The 13,945-nt window shown below is 33.2% G+C and overlaps 1 protein-coding gene across 1 annotated transcript; it reads left to right on the top strand.

Moving 5' to 3' along the window:
• The first annotated feature begins 4,432 nt into the window (after window positions 1–4,432).
• On the top strand, window positions 4,433–6,169 carry LOC124533211. The gene has a single exon (XM_047108404.1). It carries the CDS (start codon window positions 4,504–4,506, stop codon window positions 6,127–6,129), a length of 1,626 nt encoding a protein of 541 aa, XP_046964360.1. The 5' UTR covers window positions 4,433–4,503; the 3' UTR covers window positions 6,130–6,169.
• Window positions 6,170–13,945: the final 7,776 nt, after the last annotated feature.

Genomic DNA, 13,945 nt, shown 5'->3' with positions numbered 1-13,945 from the left:
TTATTTAATAGTACTTTGTTTCTTAGTATTTGTCCATCAAACAATTTTATACATTTTTGTTGGTATAAATATACCTCAGTTCAGTCTAAATCGTCATCAATACGCACTTTCCCCACAGCTAAAGGGGGAAGGTAGTCTCTAAAAATTTTACTTTTAAATTTGATTTACGAGTTATTAACATTTAATATTAATTAATATATATGAATTTTAATTTGAAGTCAATATTTAAAGCAAGGACACATTATATATTTTTAAATTGTTTAATATTACTAGTTCTATGGTGATAACATCTTAATTATATAATGAATAAAGCATATTTTGAGATATATATTTTTTAACATAAAGTACGTAAATAATTAATGAAATAAAAAATATGCGAGTGCTTAAGTCTGCCGCGTTAAGTTCGACTAGACATACTTTTTTTATAATTGCCTTATTGGTCGACGTTTGAAGTTACTGCCTCGCTCCTTCGCGCTGTAGCTTGTAGATATATGGCCTCTGAAAACCTCCCTGCTTTTGACTGTTACATTGGTCTAGTGCCTACTTTATAGTATCGTTCTTGAGTTCCTGTGTTCAAACATCGAGCCAATAATTAATTGTCTGGTTTGTCGAGATTTTTTTACCATCCCGGATTGGGATTGGATTTATAGCTATATCGGATTAAAAATGCAGGAAACCTGACACTTCTTTAAATGTAGCCTTCGCAGGCGTTAGAAGGCCATCAAAAATTTTTTTTTTTATTATTCTATATAGATTGGCGGACAAGCATATGGGCCACCTGTTGGAAAGTTGTCACCATCACCCATAGACAATGACGCAGTAAGAAATATTAACTATTCCTTACATCGTCAATGCGCCACCAACCTTGGGAACTAAGATGATATGTCCCTTGTGCCTGTAGTTACACTCGCTCACTCATCCTTCAAACCGGAACACAACAATACTGCGTAGGATAAGGAGCTTAATAAATAAGCTGGTCAATTATAATATGACTGATTGTTCTTGAACGTGCTGACGTCGAAACAAACGAGTATGTAGGGTCCTTTTCATTATTATATCAAACAATTCTGAAATCTATGTTTATTATGTCAATAGTCAAAATTTTTAGTTCATTAAAGTGCGGCTACCTTTAAGAAAACATTATATAAAAAAAGCCTACTGTACTGCTTTGCATTGTCTAGTATACGTATTATCAACATAGATTTAGCACATTAGGAGATTTTTCAGCAAGATAGGTATTATAAAAAAATAATCCTCATATGACTTCTGTGATTATTTTGCTCTACTCAGGGTCATGATGTACAGTTTATATGGATTTTTTATTAAATAAAATCCATAATCAGATTAGTTTCTGGGATTAGCGGGGGCGATGTACAAACTCTTGGACTATTTCAATACAGAATCATAGCGTGGCTAAAGTCTATTAATTCATACGGTGAATCGTATCAGCTATAAATAACAGATGCACTATTTTTGTGATCTAGCATTTAATTTGCAGATGTATATTTAGCAAGATCGTTAAGGAGTACACAAGTGTACTTACAAAACTCGTAATCGATATCACTTTGAAAATAAAAAGTCTTTGGAAATCTTTTTAAGAACGAACATGAAAATCAAAGAAGAAATTTTCGATCATAAAATTTTCACCATTTTACGATTGGACGATATTCTGTGGAATATTTACATTATAATAGTTGAGGAATGAGGTTTTAATATTTAATATTAAACCCTTTTTAGTCAGATATTAATCAATTTTGTCAAGTAAGTAGAGTTGAAGTGTAAAATGAGTTTACACGGATTCTACGTAGATTAAAAAAAGATAAACTGTAATACGAAAGTTAGATATTCAAAGGAAGAACTATATACCATCGTATAATGAAATAATGTATGTATTTTGAATTGAACTACAACAAAGCACCATCAAGTCGCTTCTAGTTTGAAGTCTCCAAAACAACTCAAATATTATAGTATACATATTAGAACTTAGCCTTAATAAATTCTAGGTTAAAGAATAAGCCACGAAACTATCGGAAACTATTGCTATTCACAATGAATTCACGACATGAACTGAATTCTCTGTATTAATTTCACTTTCGAATTCGCAATTCTATTAAATAAATAATTATTCATCATTAGCAATTTATAAAGCATTTTTCTCGATTATAAGTTAAATATAAGTAAGTAGTTTTGGTAAACTTCTTTTGAATACTATAAAAGTCAGATTTGCCGACATCTTCAAAAATCATCATAATATCGCAGCCAATTTGCACCAAGTCGTTATGGATTATACACCTAAAGCTTAACCAAGACCTAAATAAAGTTCACTTGATTACAGAATTAAATTATAAACAAAAAATTACGTATGTAATATGATGTATACCAAGTACCAAGAATAGGTCAGCTCAGTATAGTTAAGCTGTTGTTCCACGTCCTATTTAGTGGCCACAATTAACGGATCTAATATGAAACAGATCGGATCATAAAGGAACCGTGCTCTTGACCAAATTGCAAACAAATTACTCGTTCACTTGAAAACTTTCATTTGATATTATTGTAAGGCATGTTTAATATCAAATATATACGCGTATATTAACATTGAGAGTAACCCTTGTTACGAAAATAGAAGAATTTATTACTTGTACTACAATTAATTTTGTAATTGGGATCCGCTGCATCATGAATAAATAAATACTAAAACTAGGGCGTAGTAAAGACCTTCCTTATAAAATATTTTCCTAGAGATTAATGTTATGTTATTCGCGTATGGATTATTAACTTATACGAAATTTAAAAAGTAACTGGCTGATAAAATGTAACTCGTAAAGTTTATCGACTTCATAGGAACTAAGAAACTATTCAGGTACTTTTTTATCTGTTTGGAATGGAATAGCGTTTTAAATTATATGGTTGCTGTTGGTAGCCTGTAAATCTACGTTGCTGGGCTTGAACATTCGTCAAAGGGGCTTGAAGGTAAGAAGCTTGGTCAATCTGTTACAATACGGAATGCTTTTTGTCCTTTCAATTAAATCTTATTTTATGATATATCGGAGCTGAGATTGCCCAAAACGTGCATCTTAACCGATGATTGCCGGTTTAAACTCAGGCAAGCACCACTATATATGTATATATATGTATGTGCTTAATTTGTGTTTATAATTCATCTCGTGCTCGGCGGTGAAGGAAACCATCGTGAGGTGGGTGAGTGCATGTGTCTAATTTCATCGAAATCCTGCCACATGTGCATTCCACCAACCCGACTCCCATTGGAACAGCGTGGTGGAATATGTTCCAAACCCTCTCCTTAATGGAAGAGGAGGCCTTATCCCAGCATTGGAAAATTTACAGGCTGTTACATTACTTTACTTTATGATATATCACAATTAAATATTTTTCATTTTCATTAAAGATATAAAAACTGCCACATTTATTTAATCAGAAAATAATAATAATATAATCCAATTACACGAAATGTCAAATATCTCGTTTTGCTCTGACGGCTCCGTTCTCGTCACGTTATATCGTCCGATGGTAATGACCTCAACTTCTAATTCAGGGTCGCGAGAGTGACGTTGTGATTACGTGCCGCCGAGATGAACGGCGATTATGTAAGCGAAAAGAGATGGCGCTTCTCGATCTTTAGGGCAAAGTAACAATACGCATGCATCGAGTATGTAGTACTTATATATTAATCAATCACAACTGTCTGAATGAATGAATTTATTTATTTATTTATTATTTGTAGCTTACAGGGCTTCTGATAGAATAATAACCATACATTATACATCCAAATATTTTTAGGCAGGTATATAGAAGTAAAGATGGAACAAAAAAACTCAAATAGATACTACAACAACAACAACAACAGCCTGTAGATTCCCACTGCTGAGCTAAAGGCCTCCTCTCCCTTTGAGGAGAGGGTTTGGAATCTACAATAATAGATACATGATTCCTTTTTTTTATGACATAGGTGGCAATCGAGCACCTGATGGAAAGTGACTACCACCGCCCATGGACATCTGCAACACCAGGGGGCTTGCAGGTGCGTTGCCTGCCTTTAAGGAAGGACGTTATGATAATGCATATTTGATATTAAATTATAATTGTAACTAGCTTTAGCGTTACTCTTTGGGGCTTCTGTAATTACAAGTAGATTCTCGTGACTGGGTTTTCATATTTTAGAAAATATGAAATAAAGATTTAAACATTTTAATTTTAAAATTTTGAAAAATTTGATTCATTGCTGTGATAAAAGATCGTACAGGTAGTCTTTTTCGTATTTAAATATACAAATTTAAGGTCTAGATTTGTAATATAATTATACAAATTGAAAACTCAAAATAAAATATATGTACTTTTTGGTTATTGTGACTTTTTTGAAGGTATATTTCATAATCTGTTGTTAAAATTATTTGTCGCGGTCAATGACATTTGAAATTATACATATTTTTAATAAGTTTTAAAATTATTTTAAATTTATTTTACACATTTACATATTATAAAACAATGGTCATCAAGTATGAAATAGAAGACGATTCCAGCCATGTTACAGCCGACGTAATTATATTAGGATGTAGTCTCCCAGGTATAGTGACAGCTCATAAGCTCAAGAAAAAATTTGGCAATACAATGGACATCGTGGTTCTCGATTTAGCCGGGGAAAAGCCAGGAGGTTCGAAATGTAATGTAGCCTTTCAGGGCGAGGACGATGAAGACAACAAAGAAATATATGACGAAGGCACTGCGAAAGAGGTAATCGATAATGTAGCGAGGCACTATCTCAATATGCTGGCAAAAGACTTTAATATACCCCTACCAGATGCTATCATAGCACCAGAAAAAGTTAGAACACCTTTAAATAAATTATTCGAATATAAAAACGGAATGACAACGGCATGTTTGCGAGACTTTCATGATTTCGATTACCTTAACGTTTTGGAAAAATTTGAATTAAATCAATACCAAACGCTACTCGATGAAAATATGAAAGGATTATTTCAAGCCAAGAAATTTGATGATGCATCTGAGAGACACCGACTATTGTATTACGATCAGACAACAATGGAGAAACATATTTGTGGAGCGTTGCTCTTTCCTAATTCAAGAGATATCATGAGGACCACGGTGAGACTTGTTTGTGGTGCATCTGCGAAAACTGTATCCGTACTATTTTACTTGCATCAGTGTTACAGAAGCAGCAGTTCAAGAAATCATTTGGATGGGAACAACACCAAGTTTCGAGAAAAACTTCTCGGTTATTGCAGAAAACGCTTATCGAACAAGTTGCAGAAAAGCATCGCAAATATCACTCACTCAGCGAAGACGATAAAAAAGATAAGTTCGTATGCAGATGAACAAGTTATTTTAAAAACTATAAAAGGGGATACCAAGTACGTATGCAGCTTGCTCGCCATGGCGTTAAAGCCCGATGAGCTTAGACACTTTGAATTTGAAGCGCAGCTACTTACGGATAGAGAAATTGCTATCATTAAATCTATGATTAAGGGGAAAACGAGGAAATTCCTAGTGCAATATGAAGAACATTTTTGGAGACGAGAAGGTTATAGTGGTGATATATTGAGTATAAAAGGTCCAATAATTTGGGCCACTGAACGTCCGATAATATCATCAACGGGTAGTATGGAGCGATATGCAGCATTGATAGGATATTTAAGAGTTAAAGACGATGATGACAACCTCCGGGATGGAGTTTTGAGTCAACTTGTAAGTCTCTTTGGAGAAGAAGCTGCGGACCCGATAAGTTACAAAGAATCAGATATTTCTGACATTTATGTGCCATGTTGTGGAGATTTCATCACTTTACGACGGCTAACTTTAAGAACTGTGCCTAAATATCTTGAATGGGGTGCTCTCGATATATTTGCTGATGGGGACGTTGCATCCGCTTTAGAAGCAGGTCATGTTGCATATCTTCATTTGATGAGTTACCTTCGTCCTCAAGCTCAAACATACGAAGATGTTAGCACAGCTGAATGGCCGACGATTATTAACGACAATCCATTTCAAGAGTGGCTTGCTCAATTAACACTCACGACAGGTGTACGTCTTATGGTATACACAGCGATCACTTATATAGGCATACGACTAGTCCAGTCCTATACGCGGAAGTAAGAGAAATCACATAAATTCAGATGGTGTTTATGGTCTTCTTGATAGGAGAAAATATCGATTCGATGGAAAGAAATAATTAATGACAATGATTTCAGAATTTTTAGTGGAATTATCGTTTGATGTTTATCGACATTTTTGTTAAAGTTTTCATTTAATGTATTATATGGTTTCGAATATTTGCACTTCAACGATTTATATTGTAAATAATAAAATAATACCTTGATATGTTTTCGTTAGTACATTATTTAGTATCAACCTACAAAGGATTGAACATCACTACATATTCGGAATAATTTATGTGGTGATAATGTTTTGTTTAGTATATCACCTTCTTATCAAAAATCAACTCATGCAGTCAAACTTGTGCTTGTTACTGTTTTGTTCCATTGATACAAAGGATATATTATCGTAGCTGACAAGGTTTGTGGTACATTGGTTGACGTATATTTCTTACAGCGCCAATATCTGTCCATTACGGCTATCAATGTTAATAAAAAAAAAAGATAGGACATCCTACAAAGAAAGATGTAAATCCTATGTCTTTGCACGGGTTGCAAAATGTTAAGCGGTATATGTAGGATTTCTCGTGATAATTTCGCTGACCATTTACTACGAGATAAATTATACTTAACAACGCCATCTTTGGTTTTGATCTACTTGCTCTGTGTATCTATACTGAGGCGCCTCAGTCTATAAGCATTTCCCTCTTTTGTTACTAATAAAAAATCAAAGGATTTTTATTATGAACAAAAAGATCACCTTACTAATGCGTAAGTATTGAACCTGTTCCAAACTTCTATTTTCGTTTTATTCATCTCTCATCATCTCAGCTTGAAACAAAAAAGTATTGCTGACCAAGTAAAAAAATAAAATTTATAGATAGTGTCCTACATAAAGACTATCAGTATTAATAAGATATTTTATGTGATTGATCATGGAGAACAGAATGGTAATGGGTTTAAATGTTTACCTTCAATAAATTACGAATTCATCGCGTGTATATAAGATAGTAGTTCAAAGATGGACGAGTCCTAATATAGAATTCTTATATGCAGAGTGAGGGCTGACCTTAGGGCCTTTCAAGGCCCTGGACTATTTAGGTCAAGTTCGGTAGATCGGTTCTGATAGTCATGAGGAAGAAATTTAAATTGTGAGTCATTTAAAGACCATTTATATAGCAATGGGTACGTAATTATAACGTGATAAACGTATTGTGCCATTTGACATGTAAAGATTAATAATTTTACAGATATACGTAGTTCGTATATTGAGTTTCTTGATTATTTATTATCCAATACTTTGTCACACATACAATATTCTAAGAAAAACTATGATTTACAAATAAAATTTGGTGGAATGTAACACCTTTAAATTCTAATTTGTAAAATTGTGGATTGACTTCATTGCAATTACTTTTTGGCAGGCGCATATACGATCAACGTAATAATTTGTCTAATTGTATTTCGATATGTTTCATATTGAAAATAAAGTTCATTCGATTTACAGAGATAATTATCTATCAATTCAAATTGAAGAATATTAATTCATGTCACGCTCAGCGGTAAAAATTACATCTTGAGGCATTTATATTGAAAATCTATACGGAGATATAATTGTCACCTGCATATCCAACGACCATTAACGGAATAGGACGGTGGAGTACGCAAACCATCTTCTTATCTAGAACAATCTTTTACAAGAGTTATTAATGCGAAAAGCATCAAACCCAATAGTGGATTAAGGTTTATGCCACGTCTTATTAATTACACGGGAATATTATTAAGCATACAATTTTTTTCAGAAATCTTTTATGGTCAAAGTAATGAAAGCATTTCGTTAGTAATATATTACGTCATAATATTATCCTGTGTATAGACGTGTGATTGATGATGACGTCATTGAATTAATACTCTTTAAATGAACTTATAATTTTTATAAAGTAAAAATAACAAATATATCGTTTCTTTATTAGTCCGATAGCGTTTTTACACCTATTATCTTTGCGAAGTTGCAAAGTACACGTGTGGCAGACCATAAACATACCATAGGTGCGCGTGTAGTATCAACTTGTTATTACGAAAATCTATAATATATATCTATCTATAATATATAATCTTATGTAAATAGGCAAATATAAAATGGTTTAGCGACACTATCTGCTCACATTGTTAGCTAGTATTTTTTTGTTTGATAGCTATGGAAAAAATTAAAAATGCGTTCAATATTTTTTTTCAAATATGCAAATAGTTTTTATGCAAATAATATGTATGTTTCTTTCGCCAATCATATTTATGATCGACTAGTGGTCGCCCGTGGCTTCGTTCGCGTTTTCGGGGTTGGTTATCAAGTGTTAGGCAAAAAAGTAGCCTAGTAAGCTATGTCCTTTCTTGGAATTCAAGTTTGCTTCACACGAAATTTCATCAAATGCTTCATTGATTCGGTCGTGAAAAGTGACAGACAGACAGACAGAGTTACTATCCCATTTATAATAATATTAGTATTATAATATTTCTTGGCGGTAGGCCTTTGTGCAAGCCCGTCTGGGTAGGTACCACCCACTCATCATTTATTCTACCGCCAAATAACAGTACTCAGTATTGTTGTGTTCCGGTTTGAGGGGTTAGTGAGCCAGTGTAACTACAGGCACACATAACATCTTAGTTCCCAAGGTTAGTGGCACATTGACGATGTAAGGAATAGTTAATATTTCTTACAGTGTCATTGTCTATGGGTGATGGTGACCACTTACGATCAGGTGGCCCATATGCTCGTCGGCAAACCTATAACATAAAAAAATACACTTGGATTATTACTGATGACTGTTGAAAGAATAATATAATACTATGTCATTAACCAGTATGAAATATAACTCGATGTTTGTAAGATTCAAGGTGCGTGTTAAATATTATGTTTATGATGTTTTATATCTACATATTGATTTCTTCTGTTGGTTTGTGGGCGTCACGGATTTCCACCTAGACCGATGTAGATGAAAGTTTTTGTGCGTGTTTAAAATGGATGGTTTCGAAATCCGATAGCTTGTATCTGTATAATAATAACAACAACAACAGCCTATAAATTTCCCACTGCTGGGCTAAGGCCTCCTCTCCCTGAGTGGAGAAGGTTTGTAATATATTCCAGCAGGCGGTTCCAATGCTGGTTGGTGGAATACACATGTGGCAGAATTTCTATGAAATCAGACACATGCAGGTTTCCTCACGATGTTTTATTTCTCGAATTATAAACACAAATTAAGCACATGAATATATTCAGTAGTACTTGGCTTGGTTTGAACCCGCAATCATCAGTTGATTCATCTTCGCTCGTATCTATATAATAAAATAGATATATTTGACCTTAGTTCCGGAAGTGATTTTCCTAAAAAATATACTAATCGCGTCAATAAGGAACAGGAAATTTATTGTTTTCTGTTGTAACGCAACATTGAACACGGACTCATCGAAAAAATATATTAAAACAGCATCTAATTGTTTACTGTAATCAATAACAAATGATAACAAACATGTTTTTTTATCAGCAATAGACCTTCTTGAGATCTGTTTTGAAATAGATACAATTTTTAAATTATTGGCTTACAATAATGTTATAATAAATTTGTGTAAATATCTCTAGATAAATACAAAACAATTAAGATCGTTTTACTCCACTGTTTATTCTTATTTTTTATGTCCACATATAGAGATTTCAGATAGCAATTTGTTAAGATGTTGTTTATTGATAATAATTAACAAACTGTTATTATTATTTTTTATTAATATCATTCAAATTTTATTTAGTCTATTTCTTTTTTTATTTTGGAAGTCACACTATTATACTAAATTAAATTGACCATGAAATTTCAAATTTTGAGACAATGAGTAATTTTCGCTCATAGTTCGTATTATGTAGTAAACAGTTTATTTTGAATCGATGTTATATTATCAAGGTTCTGAGTTCAGTTTCAGATATTTTTATGCAATATAAGGATTTTTTTTTTTAAAGTTATAGCTAGCTAGTTTTTCTTGAAATATCAAGAAAAACATTCGAGTTTTGACATTCGAACATCCCTTAGTTTTCAGTTGACAGCACCTTGGGAATGAGACGATCACCTCGAGGATGTTTCATATAACAAAAATATGTTTATTATTATATCCCGCTGAGTTTATTCCGCCGGTTCTTCTCAGGCCCGAGTTGTGTGAACCGGTGGTAGATAATTGACTGTCAATAAGCAAGTGTAATCACTTCTATATTGAATAAAGATTTCTGACACAGACTTTACAACTAAGTTCCTAGAAAACAAAAAGTATTATGTCTTAAGAATAAGTTCAATCCCATAGTCTGCACGAAATATGTCGTTTGGCAACATCAGGTTGATGATCTAATCTATAAAGTGGTGCGTGTAATTGATATTGTCGTCCGCACGTCACGGTGAAGTAATGAATAGTTTTTAATAATATTTGTGGGTCACCGATACATTACGTGCGCCTATGAACGCGGCATAGTAATAAGTTATGAGTGTTATATCACCGACTTTCCACTGATACACATGACTGCTGTATTCATTGAATTTATCAGACCTTTTGTTTTAGAGAGTTTTGCTAGTGCTTGTTTTTAGCGATTACCGATAACCGCATAAATTTACCACCACGATTTAAACTGTGCAAATATACTAAAACTAGTAAACGCCCGCGGCTTCGCACGCGTTTAAGAGCGTTGGTTGTGATGCGTCAGGTAAAAATTAGCCTGTCTTTTCGTGGATATTAAATTTGCTCCATACCAAATTTCATCGAATTAGGTTCAGCGGTTTGTCGTGAAAGAGCGACAGGCAGACTGACAGAGTTGCTTTCGCATTTATAATATTAATGTAGATTGAAAATAATAAAAAACCTTGTAGAAATATCTGGGCTCTATACATGGATTTTTGGAGATTATTCCGTCAAGATGTTGTTGATGATGACTAATGTAGGTTGGTGGCAAATATTCAACTATAGACAGTAGTGAAAATATATATATACATATATATTTCAAGTAATAATTGCAGTAAAACGGTATTCCTTAATGCAACTGCGTTTAAATGCAAAGCAAGTAATATAATTATAAAATGTATATTTAATAATCTTAATATATGTAACATCGTTTCAATGAATTCTGCATTTACGATATAAGTCGCAATTGTCTACGAAAAATAGACGTCACAATATCACCTAACACCTATAACCGGTACGTGTGACGTCTTTTAAAAGGAAAAACATAAAAAAACTGTTTGGGATAAATTCCAATAAGTAACTTATACTTCTCTCTGTACTGTTAAAAATATTCCTACAGAAAAACCTTCGTCACATGATCACCAATGCAACACTTGGGAACTATGGTGATGTGATGTGTGTGTAAATCGGGCTTACTCGTCCTTCAAACCGGAATACAAATAATGGTATTAAGGATTGTTGATTGGCGATGGAACATATCAAGCATGGATGCTTACACAGATGGGTTTGCACAAAATCCCAATATTAATTACATTAATTAAGTAAAAGGTAAACAAAACCATTTTTAACCTATATAATTTCTATATAGGATGCCATAGGTTTATGTTTCATTGGCAGTAAGATTTTGTGAAAAAGGCTTCCTTTCCCTTTGAGGAAAAGTCTTGAAACATATTCCACGACGCTGTTCCAATGGGCGTTGGTGGATATATGTAGAAGAATTTCTTATGGAATAAGACACATGCAGGTTTCCTTGCGATGTTTTCCGTCACCGCCGAACACGAAATGAATTATAAACACCAATTAAGCACATGAATATTCAGTGTGGCTTGCCTGGGTGTGAACATGCAATTATCGGCTAAGATGCATGCGTTCTAACCACTGGGCCTCGCCTTAGATTTAGTGTAAGCGTCTAGTATTACAATCTACGAGTTAATTATCTTACCACTAAACAACAATACTGTTATAAGCGATAATTTATACCGCTGGTTTCCACTGATCTGTCACCGGTTCCGGGACATAGCTATTATAAGTACAAGGTTAGCTACCTCATCGTAGCAGACTGATAGCTTATGGAAAGCTTTTAAATAATTCTTGCATGTCACACATAGCTGTGACCACTTTTCAAGTGATGGGCCATTTACTTTCCTGTACCACACCTGGTAATTATTAAAGTACTAGCTACCCGCCCTGCCTTCGGTGTAATACTGATACTAAATATACTACAGAATTTATTTATTTACGACATCACATTAAACTTCTAAAACTATTTGTGTTTCTTTGCTAAATTGTCTATGTATTTATATTGTTATTGTTATTTTAAAGATCTAAGCATACATAGGGACGGACAGCGGTAATCGACTTTGCTTTATAATATGTAATGATGATGTATAGTACGACACAACTTAGATGTGGCATCGGCAAATTCAATAAAACCGATTACTGCCGATTTATACAAGTAATAGAAATAGTTCGATTCGATTAGACGCTATTCGTCGCTATAGATTCTCGAGTCAGTTCAACTCGAGAAAGCAAGTGCATGTAAATCGACGTGTCAAATTGACGAACATAATTAGGTCATATAATATTACACGTTATTACGTTTGTATAAAGATCATTGACATAAGAAATAAATATTGATAGTTTGGGATAGCGTACTTAAATTGGGTGTGATCGGTTTAACGAATTTTGCCGATGCTACATCTAAGTTGTGTCATAATATACCTTCATAAGACGTATAGATTCCATAATTATTTGCTAATTACTTTTATTTCGATCGATCGCATATATCATCAGCCAATTACCGTCGTAAATGGTCCGCTATCAAGTGCATTGTGTTACGTACTTTAAATTTCCATGAAATCATTGTTATGCGCAAACCCCACGCTATGAAAACGAAAACATTTTGATTGCATTCGACAAGTCATCTTGATTCGAATATCACTTATAATAATTGTTATTTCGGCCAAGACATGTGAACCAATGTTTTTTCCAACTGTATTTATAAGATTTGTAAAGGAATACTTTTCTGATTGCAGAAGAATGACTGGGTGAGTTCTTTATTGTTCTTCTTTTAACTTTTTTTCAGCTAATCTGCAAATATCTGCTGGCAAATGTTTCCTCTCTCTTAAGAAGATTTACGAGAGAAGCATATACATAGATACTCCAAGCTGAAAAGAAAATACTACTGGTTTTCTTGCGATTTTAATTGATTGTTAAAGATTTATAATAGTACTAATATTTTTCCTAGTACACACATATTTAGTTCCGTTGATACTTCCCTTTTTTTGTTCAATGTCCAGCGAAGCTGGTAGGAAATTTTCTCGTTCCATATAAAATATTCGTGTATATATATGTAATAGTAGTGATCCATTACGTTTTTAAATTTTTGACATGAATGAATGAATGACATGAATTTTAAAATTTTCCTTGGAAGTTTGCCAAAATAATATGGACACCAATTTATTATAAAGTATTAGGAGTTTTTAGTTGTAAACTTTATCTGAATTCATCAATACATGTATGTACGTATGTATCCGTGTTACACGTGAGAATAACGAGACACGCACACATTCAAACCTACATAAAACTTAACGTAGTAATACATACGTATTTTTTCTGGTCCAAATACACGATTATTATGTCACACATTGATATTACTATCATAAGTTGTTTACCTTTCTCACGCTGCCCAAGCGCAGCATGAACTTAAAATATTTCGTCTTTATGTTTATTAAAATAAAATAAATACAGAATAATTATTTTGTCAAAATAACATATGAAATATAAAACGTTATAAAATTTATAGTAACATATTTTACATATTTTCTTAG

This window comes from Vanessa cardui, chromosome 1 (assembly GCF_905220365.1).
Source record: "Vanessa cardui chromosome 1, ilVanCard2.1, whole genome shotgun sequence".
NCBI classification, from domain to species: Eukaryota; Metazoa; Arthropoda; class Insecta; order Lepidoptera; family Nymphalidae; genus Vanessa; species Vanessa cardui.
The sequence above is the reverse complement of the archived record's forward strand: the minus strand, read 5'-3'. Positions and strand labels throughout refer to the sequence as shown.

Bases quoted from the DNA above. Each gene is read 5' to 3' on its own strand.
- LOC124533211 (XM_047108404.1), top strand. From the start codon at position 4,504: ATGGTCATCAAGTATGAAATAGAAGACGATTCCAGCCATGTTACAGCC.